The following is an 18,508-nucleotide window of genomic DNA, read 5'->3' as shown; positions in this document are numbered from 1 at the left end:
TAGTATTTCACAATAAATTAGGGAAAAAATTCTAGACGAAATTTATATCCATCCAATACATTGTTTTTAAGATTTGTGCTAGCCTTCGTTACTTTTTCATTCTTAATCATTGTTAAATGCATTTAGAAATTTATCAAGATTAACTTTAAATCTACATATACTCAATTTAAGTTTATTTTTTAAAAAACACGGCCGAAGTATCTTGCATTTCACCTCTCTTTATTTTCTTTAGTTTTAGGGATTTCTGACGGTGATTTTCGATAATGGATCTGTGTTGTTACAGAGATTACTTGCATCTTTCAATGAGAACCAATACCCTGACAGAGCTATGAAAGAAAATCTGGCAAAAGAAGTAGGCCTTGAAGTCCGACAGGTCTGTCCATGTTTTTAGGCTATTGGTTTCTAGTTAAAGCAGGTTTGTGTTATTATTACTCTTCTTTGTTATATTTAAGCTGAATTTCTGCTTTGAAGGTTGGTAAATGGTTTGAGAATGCACGTTGGAGCTTTAATCACAGACCACGAGTGGAGTCAAATTCAGCTGAGAGACGTTGAATGCAACGTTCCTTGCAAAATATCTTCAACTTCCATAGAACTCATCACATGATCTTGTTGCTTTGTTTCTAAACAAGTGCATTGTAGCTCTCGTTTAATGTTCAATGCTCATCACCTCGAAATCGAATGGTGCTACATTTCAGCAGCTGGGCCCTGGTGATCCTCCTGCCTCGTGGATCTGAGCAAGTTGAGGTTGTTCTCTACCCAATGAGTTGTGGTACGAGGTGGTTATGAATCTCAAGTTAAAGCTCAACTTATCTGTTCCATTTATGCCTTTGTAAAATGGTTATAAACTATTCCAATTTTGTTATACAAAAAATTAATTTCAGCATCGATATAGTTGCGAGCTTCTTAAGCATTGAGCTTGGCATTGCCAAGTTCTATCGTGATTTTAATTTTGCAACGTACATAAATGATAATCGTACATTATAATGATATGGCAATATGATCACCCCACATAGCATAGAGAGAGGATTAGAGTGTATATATAAGTAGTGTAGAAGACATACTATTTCTATAGTTTAATAATTTACGTTTTTCTCAATATTTTGATACTATATTTATGTAATGTATATGTGTTTGTTATTTAATTTCAATGCTTTCATGCCTCCAGAGGTTCCTCCAAGATTTAAATAAGCCCATACCCTCTGTCAAATTAGTCTTCCTTCAATCCTCAGTTAGAAGAAAAAACACATTTAATTGTTTGAAATATATAATACTATATGTTAAAGGGATTTTGACTCCTAATATCACGACCTTTATCAGAGTTTATTATTTCCACCGGCATAAAAATTCCGATTTTTTCGTAATTTCTTGACAACTTCGAGAGCTTCAAGTTCGTCATTTTTTTAGTATAGTTTTCGTGAAGTACACCCTCCAAAATTGTTCTTTAATTCATTAATATAGTTGAAATTTTCGCTAGTGGTAAATAATAAATTCGGATAAAGTTCGTGATATTATTTTTTAGGGCAAATTGCCTTAAAAGTCACAAACTTTTTCCATTTTCTATTTTTTCCCACGAACTAAAAAATTGGCGTATAATGTCATGAACTTTACCGGGTTGTTGGAATTTCCCATTTGACCTGACCCTAGAGTTTTCCGGTCGAAATCTTACACACGTGGCAAGCCTGAAATCTGACGTGGAAAACGCCGAAATTCATTAGCCCTAAAAGTCACAACCTTTTCCTATTTTCCGGTTTTTCCCACGAACTTTTCCCATCCTCCAGTCGCGATTTCTTCTAATGGGAATTCTGTCGTAATCCAATTTCAAATTTTTCCATTTAAAACAATCGATTTTTGGTCAATTTTGATTGAATGTGCTATTTTTTTTATTTGTTCGAAATTAGTCAATTTTCTGGTTTGAATGTATGGTTTCAATCTCAATTTTGTTTTTTTAGAATAATCACTCTAGCTCTCAAATCTCGACCAATTCAACGTATCTTTCAACAAATTAAACGACTCCATTCCAAAAGGCCTTGTAGGAAAATCAAAGGAATAACTTCTCGACACTTCTCTTTGTGGGAAGCCTCTTGATACTGTGTGCCCCAAAACTCTGGCTATTGCCACGAGTGGCGGCGACGAAGGGAAGAAGAAGCTCTCTAGCGGCGCCATTGCGGGAAATGCAATTCGATCTGTTTTAGGGCGGTTTCTCTTGTTGTTACTACTTCATCCGTCCCAAGATAAACGACTCGTATTCCTTTTTGGGATATCCCACTATAAGTGAGTCATTTCTCTTTTTAGCAAAAAATTCTCTCTCTTACTTTATTCTCCACTTACTTTATTCTCTCTTCACTCCTCTACTTTTCTCTCTCTCATACTTTACTCTCTCCACTTTAACTATTTAAATATGAATTCCTTAAATCTCGTGCCAAAAAGAAGTGCTTTAGTTATCTTGGGACGGATGGAGTATTATTTATCATATATAGGAAGCAGAGCAGGAAGAAGTCGCGGTCAGTCGACGTGGCAGCTTAAAAAAAAGGAAAGTGACTCCTCCACCGGCGCACAGAAGCCCCTCACCGCCATCGTGCTCATTGTCGTCGGCACCGATTTGAGAGTGAAGTGAAAGGAATTTGGGGATGAATCTATGGTAAAAAATGGAGGTGAATTAGGCTAAATTTGGGGATTTTGTGGGCTAAAATACGAGTAAGCTTAATTTTAACACGTTAGTACATACTCATCACGCTCTCAGCAACCACATTAGCTTAAAAGGACACGTCAGCAGGACAATTTTTTAGTTCGTGGGAAAACTGGAAAATGGGAATAGCTTGTGACTTTTTGGGCAGTTTGACACGTCAGCAGCCACGTCAACTTATACACTCAACAACCACGTCATCTTAAAAAGACACGCCAGCTTGATTTATGGCCAGAAAACCAGTCATGGGAAAACGGCAACCGAATGTAAAGTTCTTGACATTATACGCTATTTTTTTAGTTCGTGGGAAAAACCGAAAAATGGAAAAAGTTTGTGACTTTTAAGGCAGTTTGCCCTATTTTTTACCAAGATGAAAGTTCGTGGAAAAAACCTAATTTTTTGAAAGTTTTATGATATTAGAGGTCAATATCCTCAGGTAAAATTGTTCTTTTTAATATAGTTATCGCCGTATGTATTATTTCCAAAACTATTAAATAGGAGTAGTATATAAACATAGGAGCAAAACAATTCCAATTAGAAAATTGACTGAATTTATATAGTGAAATAACTCCAATTTAGTCGGTAAGTCGATTTCTTTTTCATTAATAGGAGTATGCAGGAAGTTGGAGTCAGCTCTTCTAATTTCGTAGTATATCTGTAATTTTATTCCTTTAGTTAAAATTTTTTCTCGATCTTTCAAATTTAATTATTCAAACACTTGGAAAACTTGTAAATTTTCGGAACATATAAGCTCTCTAAAATTAGCATAAATAAAACGCTGTTTGTACTGAAAGCGCGAGTCATAGAAAAGTCAAAATAGTGTTTTTTTTCTTTTTTCTTTTTTCTTTTTTCTTTTTTCTTTTTCTTTCGATGCCTCTAAGTAGAGGGTTTCAACTTTCAAGAGTAAAAACAAAGCATTCACCTTCTCGTAAAAAACACAAAAAATTAATCGGGAATGGAGTGGGAAAGTGACGAGCGGGAGCTGAAGGCCGCCGGCGCTGTGCCGCTCGGCGGCGGACGCGTCGGATTCCTCATTGGTGGTTGGGAGATCGAGACAGCCAAGCGTTCAATTCTCAACTCCTCTCTTGTCCAGCAGTACTGTCTTCTTACCCTCTTCTATCGACACTGCTTGAAACTATGATAATTTATCTGTCACTGAACTGCTGCAACTTATCCAAAAACCAGTTCACCGGTCAAAATATTTATCACGAAATAAGTTGTTCTTTTGTAGAATGATTCCATTGTTGTCTTTGCTTTTATGCGGATGAATTGAAAATGTTGTGACATAATTTTGTTTTATAATCGAGTTGGAAACCCTAGCACGTCTAACTCGATAAGTTAGAAAACTTTGATCTTCCAATTTTGATGCAAGATGCCATCTTTATGCTAGTATTTTTCTCTGATTGAGCTAGTGCAGCATTTTCTAGTAATGGTGTGTTCTCTATGTTTGAAACGGAGGGAATACACATATTTTCACTCATTTTTATGCTCTTTTCTCATGTTGAGTACAGTAGCATAGATAATTTCCCCGGATAGAATGGAAATTCTTCCGCTGGAAGCCCTCTTTCTCTCATTTTCACTCCATTTCATGAGAATATTATCATGAGGTATTGATTTGATAGCATGTTTTGCATCCTAATTCCTGAAGAACAAGTATTAAAAAATTATGGGACCACTAAAATATGATAAAAATATATTCTGTCGGTGGTCAGCTAGGTACGAACTATCGCTTCCTGATGAACTGTAGTATACTTTTTCTAAGACATAACTTATTTGCCGCAAACTTTTACAAGCTTGTGTTGTGTACCTGCAGATGGGAAGAGAAGCTTCAGACAACCCATTTGCCAGAGATGGTTTTTGGTGAGAGTTGTTTGATTCTTAAGCACATCAACAGTGGCCTTAAACTTCATTTTAATGCATATGATGCTCTATGTGGTTGGAAGCTGGAAGCTTTGCCTCCAGTTGAAGTTCCCGCAGCTGCTCTTTGGAAATTCCGGTGGTATGCATTTTCATATGTTAATTTTAATCTTTCTACTATGGTGATATATTGACTTTGTCATAAACTGCGATGTACTTATATATGAAAATATTATGACCTTGTTTGACATCTGAGTTGGCTAGAGAACGATTGTAGATTCAGGAAAAGTATTGTTGGGTCAATTCCTATAATCCTATCTCCCTACTTCCAAATTTAATCCTATCTCCCTACTTCCAAATTTAAAACCTTTGACTTATTTGGTGTGCTCAAGCATGACCTAGTGAATGTGTCCTCCTGGAAAATATATCTATTTAGTCTTTTTGTTTGATCACTTGAGCTAGGAGTGCTCCTAGATAGATTTGAAACTTGTCTCCATATTAGAAGATTTTGATTGTTATGAACAATGTATTTGATTGATTTAATATCAAAAGAAAGTGGCTTGGAGATTGTTTACCAGCAAAGAGCATAAAAGGTAATGCATATTAAGTTTTTTAAATGCTGGGACCTGAGAGGTTATCTGTTTGGCCTAGCCCTGTGCCTGAAAATGGAGAGATGAAAACACTTTTTAAGTAAATTCTTGTCATGGATTGCTTGTATAACTGAGGGGAAACTTTAGATCTCAGCATCAGGTAGTTTGGTACTTTGATTTTTCAGACCTGCATCAAGTTAAGATTTTGAAAATGCTGGAAATACCAGGGACTTGGCTGAAAACTGATCACTGAGATGATCATCTTCAATTCTTCATACAATTCTGAAAACCTAGTTTTAGTAGTTCACTCATCTGGTCTGCTCAAATTTGATGAGCTTGGTGGAAAGGTTGCTATGTTAATTCATAAATTGTTCGAAAGAGAATAAAAAATTTAACAATCCTAAAAGTCAGCGTTAAGCAGGATCATTTTGCTAGAAAATTTGTTGTTAATGCAGTTGTAACTTTTTAGTCAGTCCGTGGTAAGCATTTAGTTACCTGGAAGGCCCAGGGGGAGTGTCCCAATATGTTTTCCTTTTGCTGGATGGTTCAAGTGTTCTCACTAACCTCTTAAATTTTTCTTTTAGTCCAGCTGTCCTAGAATGTTAACTTGTCCAGTGTTTCTTTTTTGAAATATTCAATCCACAAAAGCAGTTCTAAAACTTTCCCTGATAAGTGACTTTTTAAATGATCGAAGGCAGTATAGAAATCAATACTGGTTTGCTAATTGGTTAGGGTATTGGATGAGGGGAGTTTTCTTTTTGGATTGGTCCTATCTTAAAATTTGGGCAATGGTTTGTTGTTGGGACAAGCCTTTATTATTTGTTTAAAAGTACTATTAATTATTAGGAAAAATCTCACATGGTCAAGCATTGGATATTTGATGGTTGCTCCTTTTTTTTGAACTATTGTAGTGCTATGACTTCCATATTTGGATTAGATATTATACAGCACATTCTGGAAATATTTAATGTGAGAATCAGTCTATGAGGTTGAGACTTAAGGATGGTAGTTTATCCCTTGGTACTACTTTAAAGATGAATATCATGACTTTGGCCAGTTACATGTGCACGTGCTCTACAAATATTTGGTTTACATGTCTCATTTTAGATGTGGTTAATACCATTTATAGGTCAGCATATTGAATGTCAATCTTTTTATCTCTGCATTGAGGAATAAAAAACCCAGACTAGGGCCCAACTTAGCTGAACAGCCTGAACTTATTGCCACTTTTAACTTTATGATTTCTCTCACTATTCCTCTTATCATTATTTGTTCTAAATCCAACAGCCAGCCTAATGATCAGGTGATACTGGATTATGACTATACGTTCACAACTCCATACTCTGGAAGTGCTGGTGTTGAAAAAAGTCCCGAGGTGTGCCTTCTTGTCTGATGCCTCTGAGCTTTGTTTTCTTCTGTAGAGGATTCATACATTTATTGGGTTTTGATGTTGCAATTGATTTCGAGATATCAAGGGAATCAGTCATTTTAGCCACTTTATCTATAATTCTCAGCTGCTTACTTTTCCTCCTAAAATGCCTGGGTGCAACTTTATATGAACTCCCAAGGAAATGGAAGGCCTTGCGATTTTTATTCATATATATGTTGCAGTGTGCATACATTACTTCATTTTCTCAATTAAATCCTTAGAGGCTGTGTTTTTGTTGATTAGTCTGGAAGAGGATCTCCTGGAGAAAGTATCCGCAGTCCTCATTGGGAAGATTGCGAGGAACAAATTGATATGGTTGCATTATCAGCTAAAGAATCCATTCTATTCTATGATGAGGTATGTAATAAGTTGGTGTGTTCTTCCGGGAGCTTTTACGCCAGAGACTAAATAAATTTCATTTCTGATATAGAACTAACTATACAAGTTATGGCCAACACATATTTAATTTATCAACAGGTCGTATTGTATGAAGATGAATTGGCTGATAATGGCATCTCTCTTTTGACAGTGAAAGTGGTAAATACTCGTCCTTAGTAAATTGTTGTTTTCTTTATTCCCGTACGCATGGACTGATGGGCTAATATTGCAGAGAGTTATGCCAAGTGGATGGTTTCTTCTCCTGCGCTTCTGGGTGAGCCTGTTTAAGATCTCTCACGTGTCCGTGAGCAGACATCATATTAATTGCTAAAAGTTCTCTTTCATTTCTGAGTTCCCAGAAGTGCTAAACAAACTTACTTTAAATACTGCCCTTTTACTTTACTTCTGATCTATGCTATGGTGGTATATTTTTAGATCTATGCTCGGCGGTATATTTTTAGACTCAAGTATATAGATCATGTGTGTTACAACTCTTGTTTCTGTGATTATTCACTCTTGGGCATTGTCTTACAGCTCAGAGTTGATGGGGTGCTCATGAGATTGAGGGACACTCGTATGCATTGTAGTTTCAAGGAGAGTACAGAACCAGTTATTCTACGAGAAATATGCTGGAGAGAAGCCACCTTTAAAGCCTTGTCATCTGTGAGTGTTTCTATTTTAGTTAATCAGTACAGAAGTACTACCTCCGTCTACAAAAAATAGACTAAGATGTAAATGGCACTGGTTTTAATGCATAATTGGTAAAGTAAGAGAGAGGGAAGGAAAATGTGGTGGAAGTAGTGGTAGTGGATGGTGGGGTCCACGTTTAGAATGATGTTTATGGTTAGTATTGGTTCAAAATTAGTCTAATTTTGGTGGACGGCCCGAAATGGTAAAACTTGTCTATTTTTTGTGGATGGAGGTGGTAATGTTTTCTCTTAGTTGACTCTTAAAATCTGGAAAATTTTCTTGAATTTTTTTATCGCCTTTCGTGGGTCTTAATTTTTAGTTTGACTCATGACATTCGTTAATGCATTACTTCTTAATCTGGATTTTAGCTTATACGTCCTCAAATTATAAAAAAAATTGATATTCTAAACTAATTTTTGAACTCATTTTAATAGGTTCATTCCTTTACCGTTTCCTTTTTCTCATTTTGATGTTACTCCATGTCTATTGTTGCAGAAAGGATACCCTACAGATTCTTCTGCATACAATGATCCTGGTGCCATCAGTGAGAGGCTCCCAGTGGCCATGCGCAAAACCCAAAAGCTTATAGTAAAATAACTACTGTAAGCTCTATAAAGACTTTAGCTTTATTTAAAATTTTAAATAATAACTTAAGAAATACTTTTCTACTTGAAGAATTTAGAGCAATATGTAATGTAGACTTCGAACTTGTTTTGAGGAAACTATACCTATTTGATGTGGAAGTTCGCTTTTAATTATTCTTCTATGGTTTTATGCTCTTCTTTTATTTTTAAAAGATCTCTTCAATATTATTAAAGGTTTAGGAGTCACTAGTCAGTCGGTAATTGAAAGAAATAAGAGTCTGTGATGCATGCATGTGGTTTTCTGATAGAAGTAAAGGCTAGAGACTGACGAACAAGAACATATACAAACATATACTGGAAATAATGAATTGAAAGAACAGGAACTGGAAATAACTGAATGGAATTAACCTAATGAAAGAAATACAAGAAACTAATCCTCACGAAGGAAGCCACGGTCTGCAACCGTCCAGATTAATGATCTCTCCAAAGATACGCTGCTCTCATTCTTAAGTGCTTTTTATAATAATCCTATATCCCTAAAATATCAAATCAAATCCTAACTACTTAAGTAAATAAAATCTAATCAAATCCTAACTAATTATTAAGTCTCTCTGTATCCATATCTCATTCTCTATCATTTTCTTGATAGGAAACATTACATAAAAAGGACAAATATAGTGAGGCATGTAGATAGTAGTCTGGATAGGAACATGACTAGCCTGTAAGAGAGAAAATGAGAGCTCTGCCTGTGTTAGGCACTCAGGAATGGAAGCCCTATCTTTACCCAAAAAGCTAGCTCAAAAGTGGAGGCTTTTTACTTAAGTACCCACCCATAATTGCTTATGTTCAATGTGGATTGTAACAAGTATTAAAGGCCAGACATCCAAGGATGGCTCACACTTCGGGGAGCCTTCTATCAACCCAGGCAGGTCGCTTTTGGGAGATTGAACCAAATTGTTATCACTCAAGAATGGATTCCCTAACACTCACCACTCAAAGAGGGAGGATTGATTACCACTTAAGTACCCACCCATATTTGTGCATGAGTTTGATGTGGGATCATAACAGCCTGACTATGTAAAAGTCTAACAGATGTTGATGTACGTTTTCTGTAATATCTTTAGTTAATCACATCAGCCATTGCACACAAGAGGAATGGTTGGTTGTTTGCAGCATAGCTAATCATGAAAGATGCTGATGACACTTGTTGGTGGAGCCAATAATGGGCGCATTAGTAATACCTAGAGCCATGGATGTTAATTTTTGTTGACAGTGAGATGGTATTATGTTCTGGCTTTCCATATTCATTTGCTTCCTGGAAGATGACAGACTCATCAGCGAGGCTTTAGAAACTTAAGTGCGGATAATAGTTATGAGATACTTAAGCGAATTTTATTTACCCAACTGCAGCTTATGTACATTGTACAGACAGTACAGTATGCCTTGACGGATGAGAAGGAAAAAAGAGCCAATTAAGAAATCCTCTCGGAAAACCCTCACAATGAGCTCTTCAGTTCTCCAAAATATCTTCAAAAGATCAGATCTATCAACCGAGTTTCTGGATTGGGGACTAAGTTTTGGTTATATATTTTCTGTAATTAGTCTCCATAATAAATTAAGGATACACCATTTAAAGAACTAGGCAGATGCAACAATTGATGGGTGAATTATTGGTGGTTCTATAGGGGAGCCTGCACAAATAAGGGGGGTTGTTCAGTACCAATTCTTATAGTACTGTTCAAGGAGTTGATAAACCAACCCTGTGTATTTATCATCTAGAATGATCTAGCTTCTCATTTCTATAGCAATCTCATAATTTTGTGGTTAGGGACCCACTGTTGGCTTGCTGCCGCTTCTCCAGCTGTGCACAATCCTTTTTTATTTATACTGATAATTGCAATCCACCTGCATTACGCTTGATCTTTAGACTATTATTAATGTGGCTCAGAGATGCTAAAGATTGATGAGTGTATTCATTGCTATCAATTTCCATGATATATTCTCACCCCTAATATATGTTTTGGGTTAATGTCATAATTTGTAAGTCTGTGTGTAGTCATTAATTAAAGTTTTACTGTATTTAGATCTTTCTGAACAAATTTCAGTCGCCTGAGGGTGTAGTTAAGGGGGCATATGTTAGATTACCTGTGTATATTATGTAAGAAGCATAGAGAAAAGTAACAGTATATACTTGGGTGCAATATAGAATGTTTAGTGGTATTTTATGCTTGGAACTGTTCAGAGTCATTTAGAGATGCAAAAAACCAAATAAGTGGATATTTGATCAAATTAAATGACTTTCTGGAATTTATGTGATCAATTATGGAAACAATGGCTTCACCTAGAATTTTCAGTCGGATGCTTTATAAAAACAATTGTAATATGGCTAAACAGATGAGGCTGCTATCACTGTTCTTTCATTATTTCACACACCCAGTAGAACATAGTGGACTTTTGACAGGGAAACATGCAGTGCAAGATGTGCTTAGGGAATAGGGATACAGGTTTTAGGTGTCTACTATCAGATTTGCAGTCTGTACTTTATTGTTGTACTCACTAGATTACAAACAAAGAACAGGAAACTAAAAATAATGAACTTCAGCAATGACACATTGAGCTTTAAATAGTCACTCCTATCCTCTGGCAAATATCTAGAAAGCATAGGTTACGATAAAATCTACTATAATACTTGCCCTGCAGAAACATAAGTTTTAAAGTTTGAGATTTAAGTCGAGCATAGTTGAGTTGAATGATTTCTGCTCTGGTTGTTGAGGTTCGGGTCTGAAGCTTCCAGGCCACATCAAATCTGCTGGTACTTCCGGTGTGCCATGCTGCTGTGCTATTCCAAATCTCGTGTTAGCCTCACCAAGTCTGGCTACAGTCGTATTTTCATCTCTGCCAGGTTTTTGCACAAGGGAATGGGCTTGGACCCCAAGTGATCTGAACATGGAAGTGCGGATAGGCATGGGCAGGGCCATCATTGCCATCTTTTTGTGCAACTGATGATGTCGTACTGCGCCTCTTTCCCTTTTGTGAGCATTTTGGTGACCACCCAATGCCTGTGAGCTATAGAACTTTCGCATGCAGAAGTTGCATGAGAAAACCTTGGCTGAAGCAAGTCTTGATTGTACCTCAGATTCTCTGGATGCTCGTGAGGGTTCCCCTCTGAGGCTCAAATTCAACTCCTCCCCTGGATTCAGTTGTGGTGTGCCTTGATCACTAGTTTCTTCAGTTGGCATCTTAGTTTGTTGTAGCAGTGAATTTCTTCCTTGCAGAAGTCTCCTCTTCCCAATGCTCAGTTCACTTGGTGTTGATTGTTGAAAGCACAGTGGTGAATGGAGATGATCTGTTGAATCTTTCTCTTGATCCTCAAATGGCTCTATAAATGAGGGATGGAATAATTTGAGATTGACAAGATGAAGCATTGTTGTATAAGACATCTTAGATCTATCATATGTCTCATCACCGTCCCCACTAGGTGATGCTTGGGTCTTTCGATAGGGGATGATCACGTCATCTTTAATTGTTACCTCTGTCAAGTTTGAGATTCCCCACTCACCATTTTTTCTTCTTATCTGTTAAAAGCACTTCAACTTTCGTTGGTTTATATTGGACAAGTTAAAAATAAACTAATGTTGCCACTCCTATGACATTTCCACGTACAGCCAAGTGAAATCCTTAAGATTTTCTTTCATGCCTTCCATGATTTGAGCAACTTCAAATTTATTACTGTACAACTTTATACGACTATGGTAAAGAATTCCTGTATGATGTTATCTTGATCAGCTTTAGAAAATCTGATCTTAAACCAAAAGTTGTTGGAATCAATATCAGCTATTATTCTTATCTCTTGTGGTAACTTATCTTCCATGTTTTTCACCTAGATTGACATTAGTTTCTAAAAGCTGTCAGGTCAGGTAGGTATGCAATATAATAGAGGTGGAACCCACCTATAAAATGTGTTCCCTCCATAATGGAAGTGTGAGTGAATAATACGATCGATCTAGTATATAGATGTGGGGAGCTAGTGGCTGCGGAGTTATATTGCACTATGTGGTTTTTGAATTTTTTCCATGAAAGTCTCGTTGAAGGTGGTGGGCCTGGAAACTTGGCAATAATGTTTGCAACAGTAGGGGAAACAGTAGCTGTTTAGTTTTATATGAAAACATGAGTATCAAGGTGGGCGTGTCTTGATTCTGGGGCTTCTTGGCAGTTCTTGTGCCTTTCTGGCATTTACTGTGTACTACTGTGTCCTTTGAACTGAAATTTTTGACCTTGTTTGTTAGATAAACTTTATTTCCCATCTTCGAGTGGCTGATCAATCAACTTTACGATGTGGTGAGTGTGTCTTATGCTGCTAGAGCCTCTAATCACACACACACTACATATCTTTCTTATCCAATGCCGAGATGGTGTCCACTTACCATGTGACAAGTATGCCTTAACTTGAGTTCTAGGTTGTGGGTTTTTTAGTGTTGGGTTATGAAACTAGTGGTCTAACAAGCCACTTACAAGCAAAGATTAAGTTCTTGGCTTGAAAATTGAAAATGTTGAGGGTTTAGCAATTTACTTTGTGATTCTTGTTCCTGCATTTGGGAAGGATCGGAATTTTTATGTACCGCTAGTTTCTGTGGGAATTCGATGGTCCTATTATGGCAGGGTGCAAGGCAAAAATTTGTGTGCATTAATGAAATTTAACTTGTGGTATGGCCATATCGAATTAGAGTTTATTAATCTTCAATTATTATGGCTTATTGTGTGGCACTGCCTCCTTTGCAAATTGAGATGTTGATTTGAGGATACAGATGCCATTGTCAACAGAACTAGTCGTCTTAGCTGTCCAGCTTGAAAAGCTAACTAGAAAGAAAAAGAAGAGATTAGATCTTCTGAACTATTATGTGGATGAGATTATTAGATTTTGATTAAGATCGAATGAAACAGGGATGTATTGAACATAAATCTGTATATGGTTAGTTCCTTTTGTAGTTCCATGACTTGATGATAATTGATAAGGTTGCTTTGCATTGTTGAAAGATCCGAAAATCGACCTCGAGCATGAAGAATCTTGAGTTGCCCTTAAAACACAGAGATCCTATGAATTATTGATTATTAGAGGACAAGTAAACAGCATCGATGCTTTAGTACTTGTGTTTGGCCGACTCAAGCCTCTCTTTTAATTACTATCCGAACTCGTGGCATGTTACATAGTTTTTGTGTGGTCCCGATATTATTGGTCATTCAAGGACCACTTAAACACATGTTGTAGCTCCAATCGAACAATATCTTGAACAATATGTGACGCATCATGATATTTTTCTGAACTGGATGGATTCAAAGTATTATGGGCATTCCTCCATGTTTTTAGTTATTGTTATGAACTCAGGGCCACTCGTCTCTTTTCTTCAGTATGCGATGAAATGAAATACGACCAATGGAAGAATTCGAGAAACTTTCTTAATCAAATCCTCATACCCCCGATGGAGAATGAATCAAGTGGAATGCTGGGCACATTGCTTCGACAGTCCACACTGCCTCTAATTGGATTTTTTTAATAATCTTGACATCATTCAATATAGTTTTCAAGAGCAATAAATAGATACAAGAAATGGATAATTGGTTCAACTTCAACAAAGCTTAACATAAAACCATGCCCATCAGAAAAGGGCAGTTTACAATTGCAAAGGGGCATTACTAACTCCACTCTTTGCTCAACTGAAGTTAATCGAGCACCACAAATGAAAATTTCTTCCAGGCATAGTATAAGGTATAAAGGCAGTAAAAAATAAGTGTGAGGGCAACTACCAGTAATACACACTATTCAGCAGCCTAAAAATGTCTTTAATTTAGACTCTACCTGAAATAGTCTAAACTAAGAAAACAGGAAAAATGCATATTATTGATTTAATTTTTAATTTTTCCCCAAAGGAGAAATTCCTGCAAAACCACCTATTAACCAAGTCCAAGATTTGAGCGCACTGGCCCTTCCGCTCCAAATATGTTTAGGTACCTGCAACAATGCAAAACTTGATATATTAATGGGAATGACAAGTGCAGGAACTTCAGAGTTCTGGGTTTCCATAAATAATTGAAATTAGGTTAGAAGAACATGGATATGTCTGCTTAGAATATGCTTGGCAAGTCATTAGTCACTTCAAGGATCATTACCGTGTAGAGCCACTTGTTTTTCCATCACTAATGCAGTAGAGCTGAACAGACATCCTAAAGGCGACAAACTAAGCAACAAATCCCAAAGTACTTTAATAGTTCTAAAAAGGGCTCCATGTCATGCAAAAGTCCTACAAGCTGACAAGCCCATGTCTCATTTCTCTGCCCAATTTTCTCTGATCTACAATTGCTAAAACAATAAGCCATCGCACAAGGAGTTTGCAAAATTAACGTCCATTAACAGTTTTTTACTAATATATCTTAAATAGGTACACAATGTGGGGCAAATATAATTGGTAAGTGCTAATGATAAGTCTAAATAAAAACCAAATAATACTCGATTCTCATGACAAAATTAATACATGCAGCCGATAAGAAAAGCACTGAAACACACAATTCTATACCTAAGCTCTGCATAGAAAATTATGATAATATACATGTCTGACTAACCATAGCCCCCAATGGGCAAAAGCATAATTGGGTAAATAGCCGATAAGATTATGGAAGTTAATATTCTTTCATTTATTGATACTTCCCTATTCGTTCTAGTTCCTAGTTCCTACCACTTTTCTACTTACCGCTTATGTGGTTTGACTAGTCAAAGATACAAAAATAAAACATGAAAGAAAACCAATTACACAGGTCCAACAATGAACAAATAGATAATATCCACACATAGCCACTGCATTTGACATTCAGCTATCATAATCCTATAATGAAAGTGAACAGAAATGTTTCACAGAGACCACACAATCTTTCTTTGATCAATGGAAGCTAGAACCAGGGCCCAGGGAGCTTCCATTAATTCGTATCAGATAAGAAAAAAAGGTTGTAATCTTGATCTACTGATGTTACCAACTGAGAGAAGATTAAGAAGTAGTAAAATAGATTATCATCTTGCGGCAGCCGAAGAATTGCTTCTACGCACCAGTGTTGTTAGGGTCGCGGGGCGCACCGGGTCGATGGGGTGAAAATTCGGGTCGCGGGTCGACGAGTCGACGGGGTCGAGAGACCCACAAAGCTAGGTTAATTTTTTTGCCTTTTAATATTAAATAAAATAAATATATTGCTCTAATGTTTATAATATATCAAAAAATATAAATGTAGACGCAATTCATGAGAATAGAGATAAAATGGAAAATAGAAATGATCAAAATATCAAAACAATTCATAAGTCATAACACAATAAATAATTGAAACCATTGTCTGAAAATATCAAAACAAAGGAATATATGAAGGGTGGCAGAAACAAATCTTTGAATTGTTTATTTGTTTAGGAGTGAAGAGGCCGAATTCTAAAGTGTAGAAAGTAGGTTTGAAAAGTTTGATGTGGTGCATGCATATATATAGAGAATTGTAATTGAGAGAGTCAGAAAACATGTGAGAGATTTGAGAAAATCAGAGATAGCATGTGTTTAGGGCGACCCAGGCGACTCACTCGACCCGGGCGACCCACTCGACCCAGCCGACCCAGCGGTGACCCTGTATCTCGATCGACCCACCCATGTTGGGGCGGTGATGGTCTCGACCCAGGCGACCCGGGCGACCCGAGCGACCCGAACGACATTTTGACAACACTGCTACGCACAACCAATTAGTATTGAGAATGTCATAAGTTAGAGCATTTTAGCCTTTTTGGGCAACTCAAATTACAGACTTAAATCAATAAAATCTTTTTAAAAAAAACTATATAAAGAAACCCAGAAAATTCAAATAAAACATTTTCGAGTAAGGGATGACTAATCGTCCCACATATATCAGTTTAGTCTAAATAGTTTCCTTATACACTAAAAGATGCAATGCAATTTAAAAGATCATATTCAGGTCTGCATTCTTGGGTAAGAGCCCTATTGTTTTCCCAAAATCCTCATGATACTTATGTAACAGTTAATTACAACTGAAATATATCTTCAATCCCCAAAGACTTCAATTTAAATAGCTCACAACATGTATATGAAAGGGAAAAAAAAGAGGGAATAGATGCATAGTAGTAGAAAATGCATGTAAAGTGTAAACTTAACTCGATCTATTAAATATCAGCTACTATTGGATATGTTATGTTGCATAGTCAGTTTGAATAACTGGTTATATTTATGATACATTTTGCTACTATTGAACAATAAATGGTTCTTGAAGGATATATTCCAATTTATTCAAGTCCTGCCTTCTATTGAATGAAATATCAGCTAACCTTACCCTTATTCAACTCCTGTGACCATCAATAAATTCCAATTACTGAACTTCTTATCAACTAAAACTTTATAACGTGAAACTAAATGATAATTACACCATTTAGGTTCGGTAAAACATTCACATATAGCACCATTCGTTGGGAAACTAAAGCAACAAAAGTTTTTCAGTTTATCCACAGGCATCTACCACCAGCATAATCCTAATGACAGTAGCATTAGACTCACAAAGAAACTATTAGCGATCTTGACAAGAACGGCAGAGGGTACCATGGGACAGCTCACAGAAAGCTCGCACATTGTCAGCCAAATGAGATGTCAACCGTGTTCCTGCCACTGTCCTATGCAGTGACAATAGTGACTGGGCGCATCCCAGCTCCCCCAGTGTGCTGCATCAAATTATCAAACTAAAAGCATCAGCAAAAGAGTAGATAAATCCCCACACCACAATGAGCTGTGAATAAACAATAATCACATTCCAATTTCCAAGGACAACCTTCAGCAGGCACTGAAGTTCAATTAGTAATAATACAATGCGGCATTTTCTCGCTGATTGTGAAATCCTAGCAACTAAGGCTTCAAATTGATTAGAAAGTCTGGCAAATTGATATTTCTCCCGGAAAACGAAACGAAATTCTCGTCTAGGAAAGCGGAAAAAACATACAAAGATGTGAGAAATATTTCTTCATTTATCCAAACTTAGAAAACGTGAGAGAACATATGCAACACCGGATTGAGAAACTGCACCCTCAAAATTCGAAGATACAATTAATTAATGGGGGTAAAGGACAAAATTTAGACCTGGGATTGGAGAAGGAGAAGCGGCGTGAATTGAGGCGAGAGGAAGAAAGAGGAGGAGAACGCAGGGTGCGTAGGGTAGCGTGCGGCGGCGATGAGCGGGGAGTGGAAGCCCTAGCGGCGGACATCAGCGATCGGGAAAGCGAACCGCGCCAAGCCATTGTTGCTGCTTCGTGTGGGGGAAATTCGAGGGTTTTAGAAAATGATACGGTGATATGCAACGCATTGGGTATATACCTCAACACCAATTTTCAAAATTAAAATTATTTACTTTTATAAGATAATTTCAGATTTTGATTATGGTATCATTAGTGTTCTAAGTATACTTAATGCTGCCTTAATTGAAGATATGTACAAATTTATAATGAAAATAAAATAATAGTAGTATATAATTATATATTTTCTCATGAACATATTTTGAAATGACATACAATACTAATTAATAATTTAAATAGAGATAAAAAATGATTGAAATATTATTAATGGAAAATAAATTTATCTTTATATCAATTAAAAATGACCAACCAATAAATAAGACAAAACTAACTAGTGTATTTTTTTTCAAGTAATATTATTGCTCTAGCCTCTAGTAACCTTGAACCTTCAGGTTTTTTTATTGCATTTGAAATTCTTATCGAGATGTTGAAAGTTCACTTCGGTTATTTTTTATATATTCAAATTTAAAAAGTAATCGTTTCTTTCATATAAATGGAAACTTGAGTTGGAATGCAAAACTATTACTCCCTCCGTCCCGAGCTACTCGCTCATTTCCTTTTCGGCTCGGAGATTAAGGAATGAGTGTATAGGAAAGTAAAAAATGACGGCTGTAGGTGAAATTTTTTACTAGAAATGGAAAGAGTGCAAGTAACTTGGGACGCCCAAAAAGGAAATAAGTGCGAGTAGTGCAGGACAGATGGAGTATTTTATTGTCAAAGTTAGACGAGTATATCGTAATTCATAAAATACTTTAATAATCAATTCACATAAATAATCGACTTTTTAATTGTAGCACGAAATCCAAAATTTTTGTTTAATGGGCTAGCCTAGTTTTATTTATGAGTGAAGTATACTAGTAATAGTTATCGAACTTGTCGAAAAATGCACTAATGGTCCATAAAATTTTTTTATCATTTTTAGTACAATAA

At 36.4% G+C, this 18,508-nt stretch overlaps 2 protein-coding genes across 2 annotated transcripts; one reads left to right on the top strand and one right to left on the bottom strand.

Moving 5' to 3' along the window:
- Positions 1-3,567: 3,567 nt before the first annotated feature.
- Positions 3,568-8,385, top strand: LOC121807624 (TIP41-like protein). The gene is made up of 8 exons (XM_042207895.1): positions 3,568-3,778; positions 4,497-4,682; positions 6,418-6,505; positions 6,803-6,916; positions 7,037-7,096; positions 7,170-7,211; positions 7,472-7,600; positions 8,123-8,385. Exons 1-8 carry the CDS (start codon positions 3,639-3,641, stop codon positions 8,222-8,224), a joined length of 861 nt encoding a protein of 286 aa, XP_042063829.1. The 5' UTR covers positions 3,568-3,638; the 3' UTR covers positions 8,225-8,385.
- Positions 8,386-10,606: 2,221 nt separating this feature from the next.
- Positions 10,607-11,830, bottom strand: LOC121807121 (zinc finger protein 1-like). The gene has a single exon (XM_042207317.1). It carries the CDS (start codon positions 11,649-11,651, stop codon positions 10,923-10,925), a length of 729 nt encoding a protein of 242 aa, XP_042063251.1. The 5' UTR covers positions 11,652-11,830; the 3' UTR covers positions 10,607-10,922.
- Between the last annotated feature and the right edge of the window lie 6,678 nt (positions 11,831-18,508).

The sequence above is a fragment of the Salvia splendens genome, chromosome 6 (assembly GCF_004379255.2).
Source record: "Salvia splendens isolate huo1 chromosome 6, SspV2, whole genome shotgun sequence".
NCBI lineage: Eukaryota > Viridiplantae > Streptophyta > Magnoliopsida > Lamiales > Lamiaceae > Salvia > Salvia splendens.
Note: the sequence above shows the minus strand (reverse complement) of the source record. Positions and strands in the feature narration are given on the sequence as shown.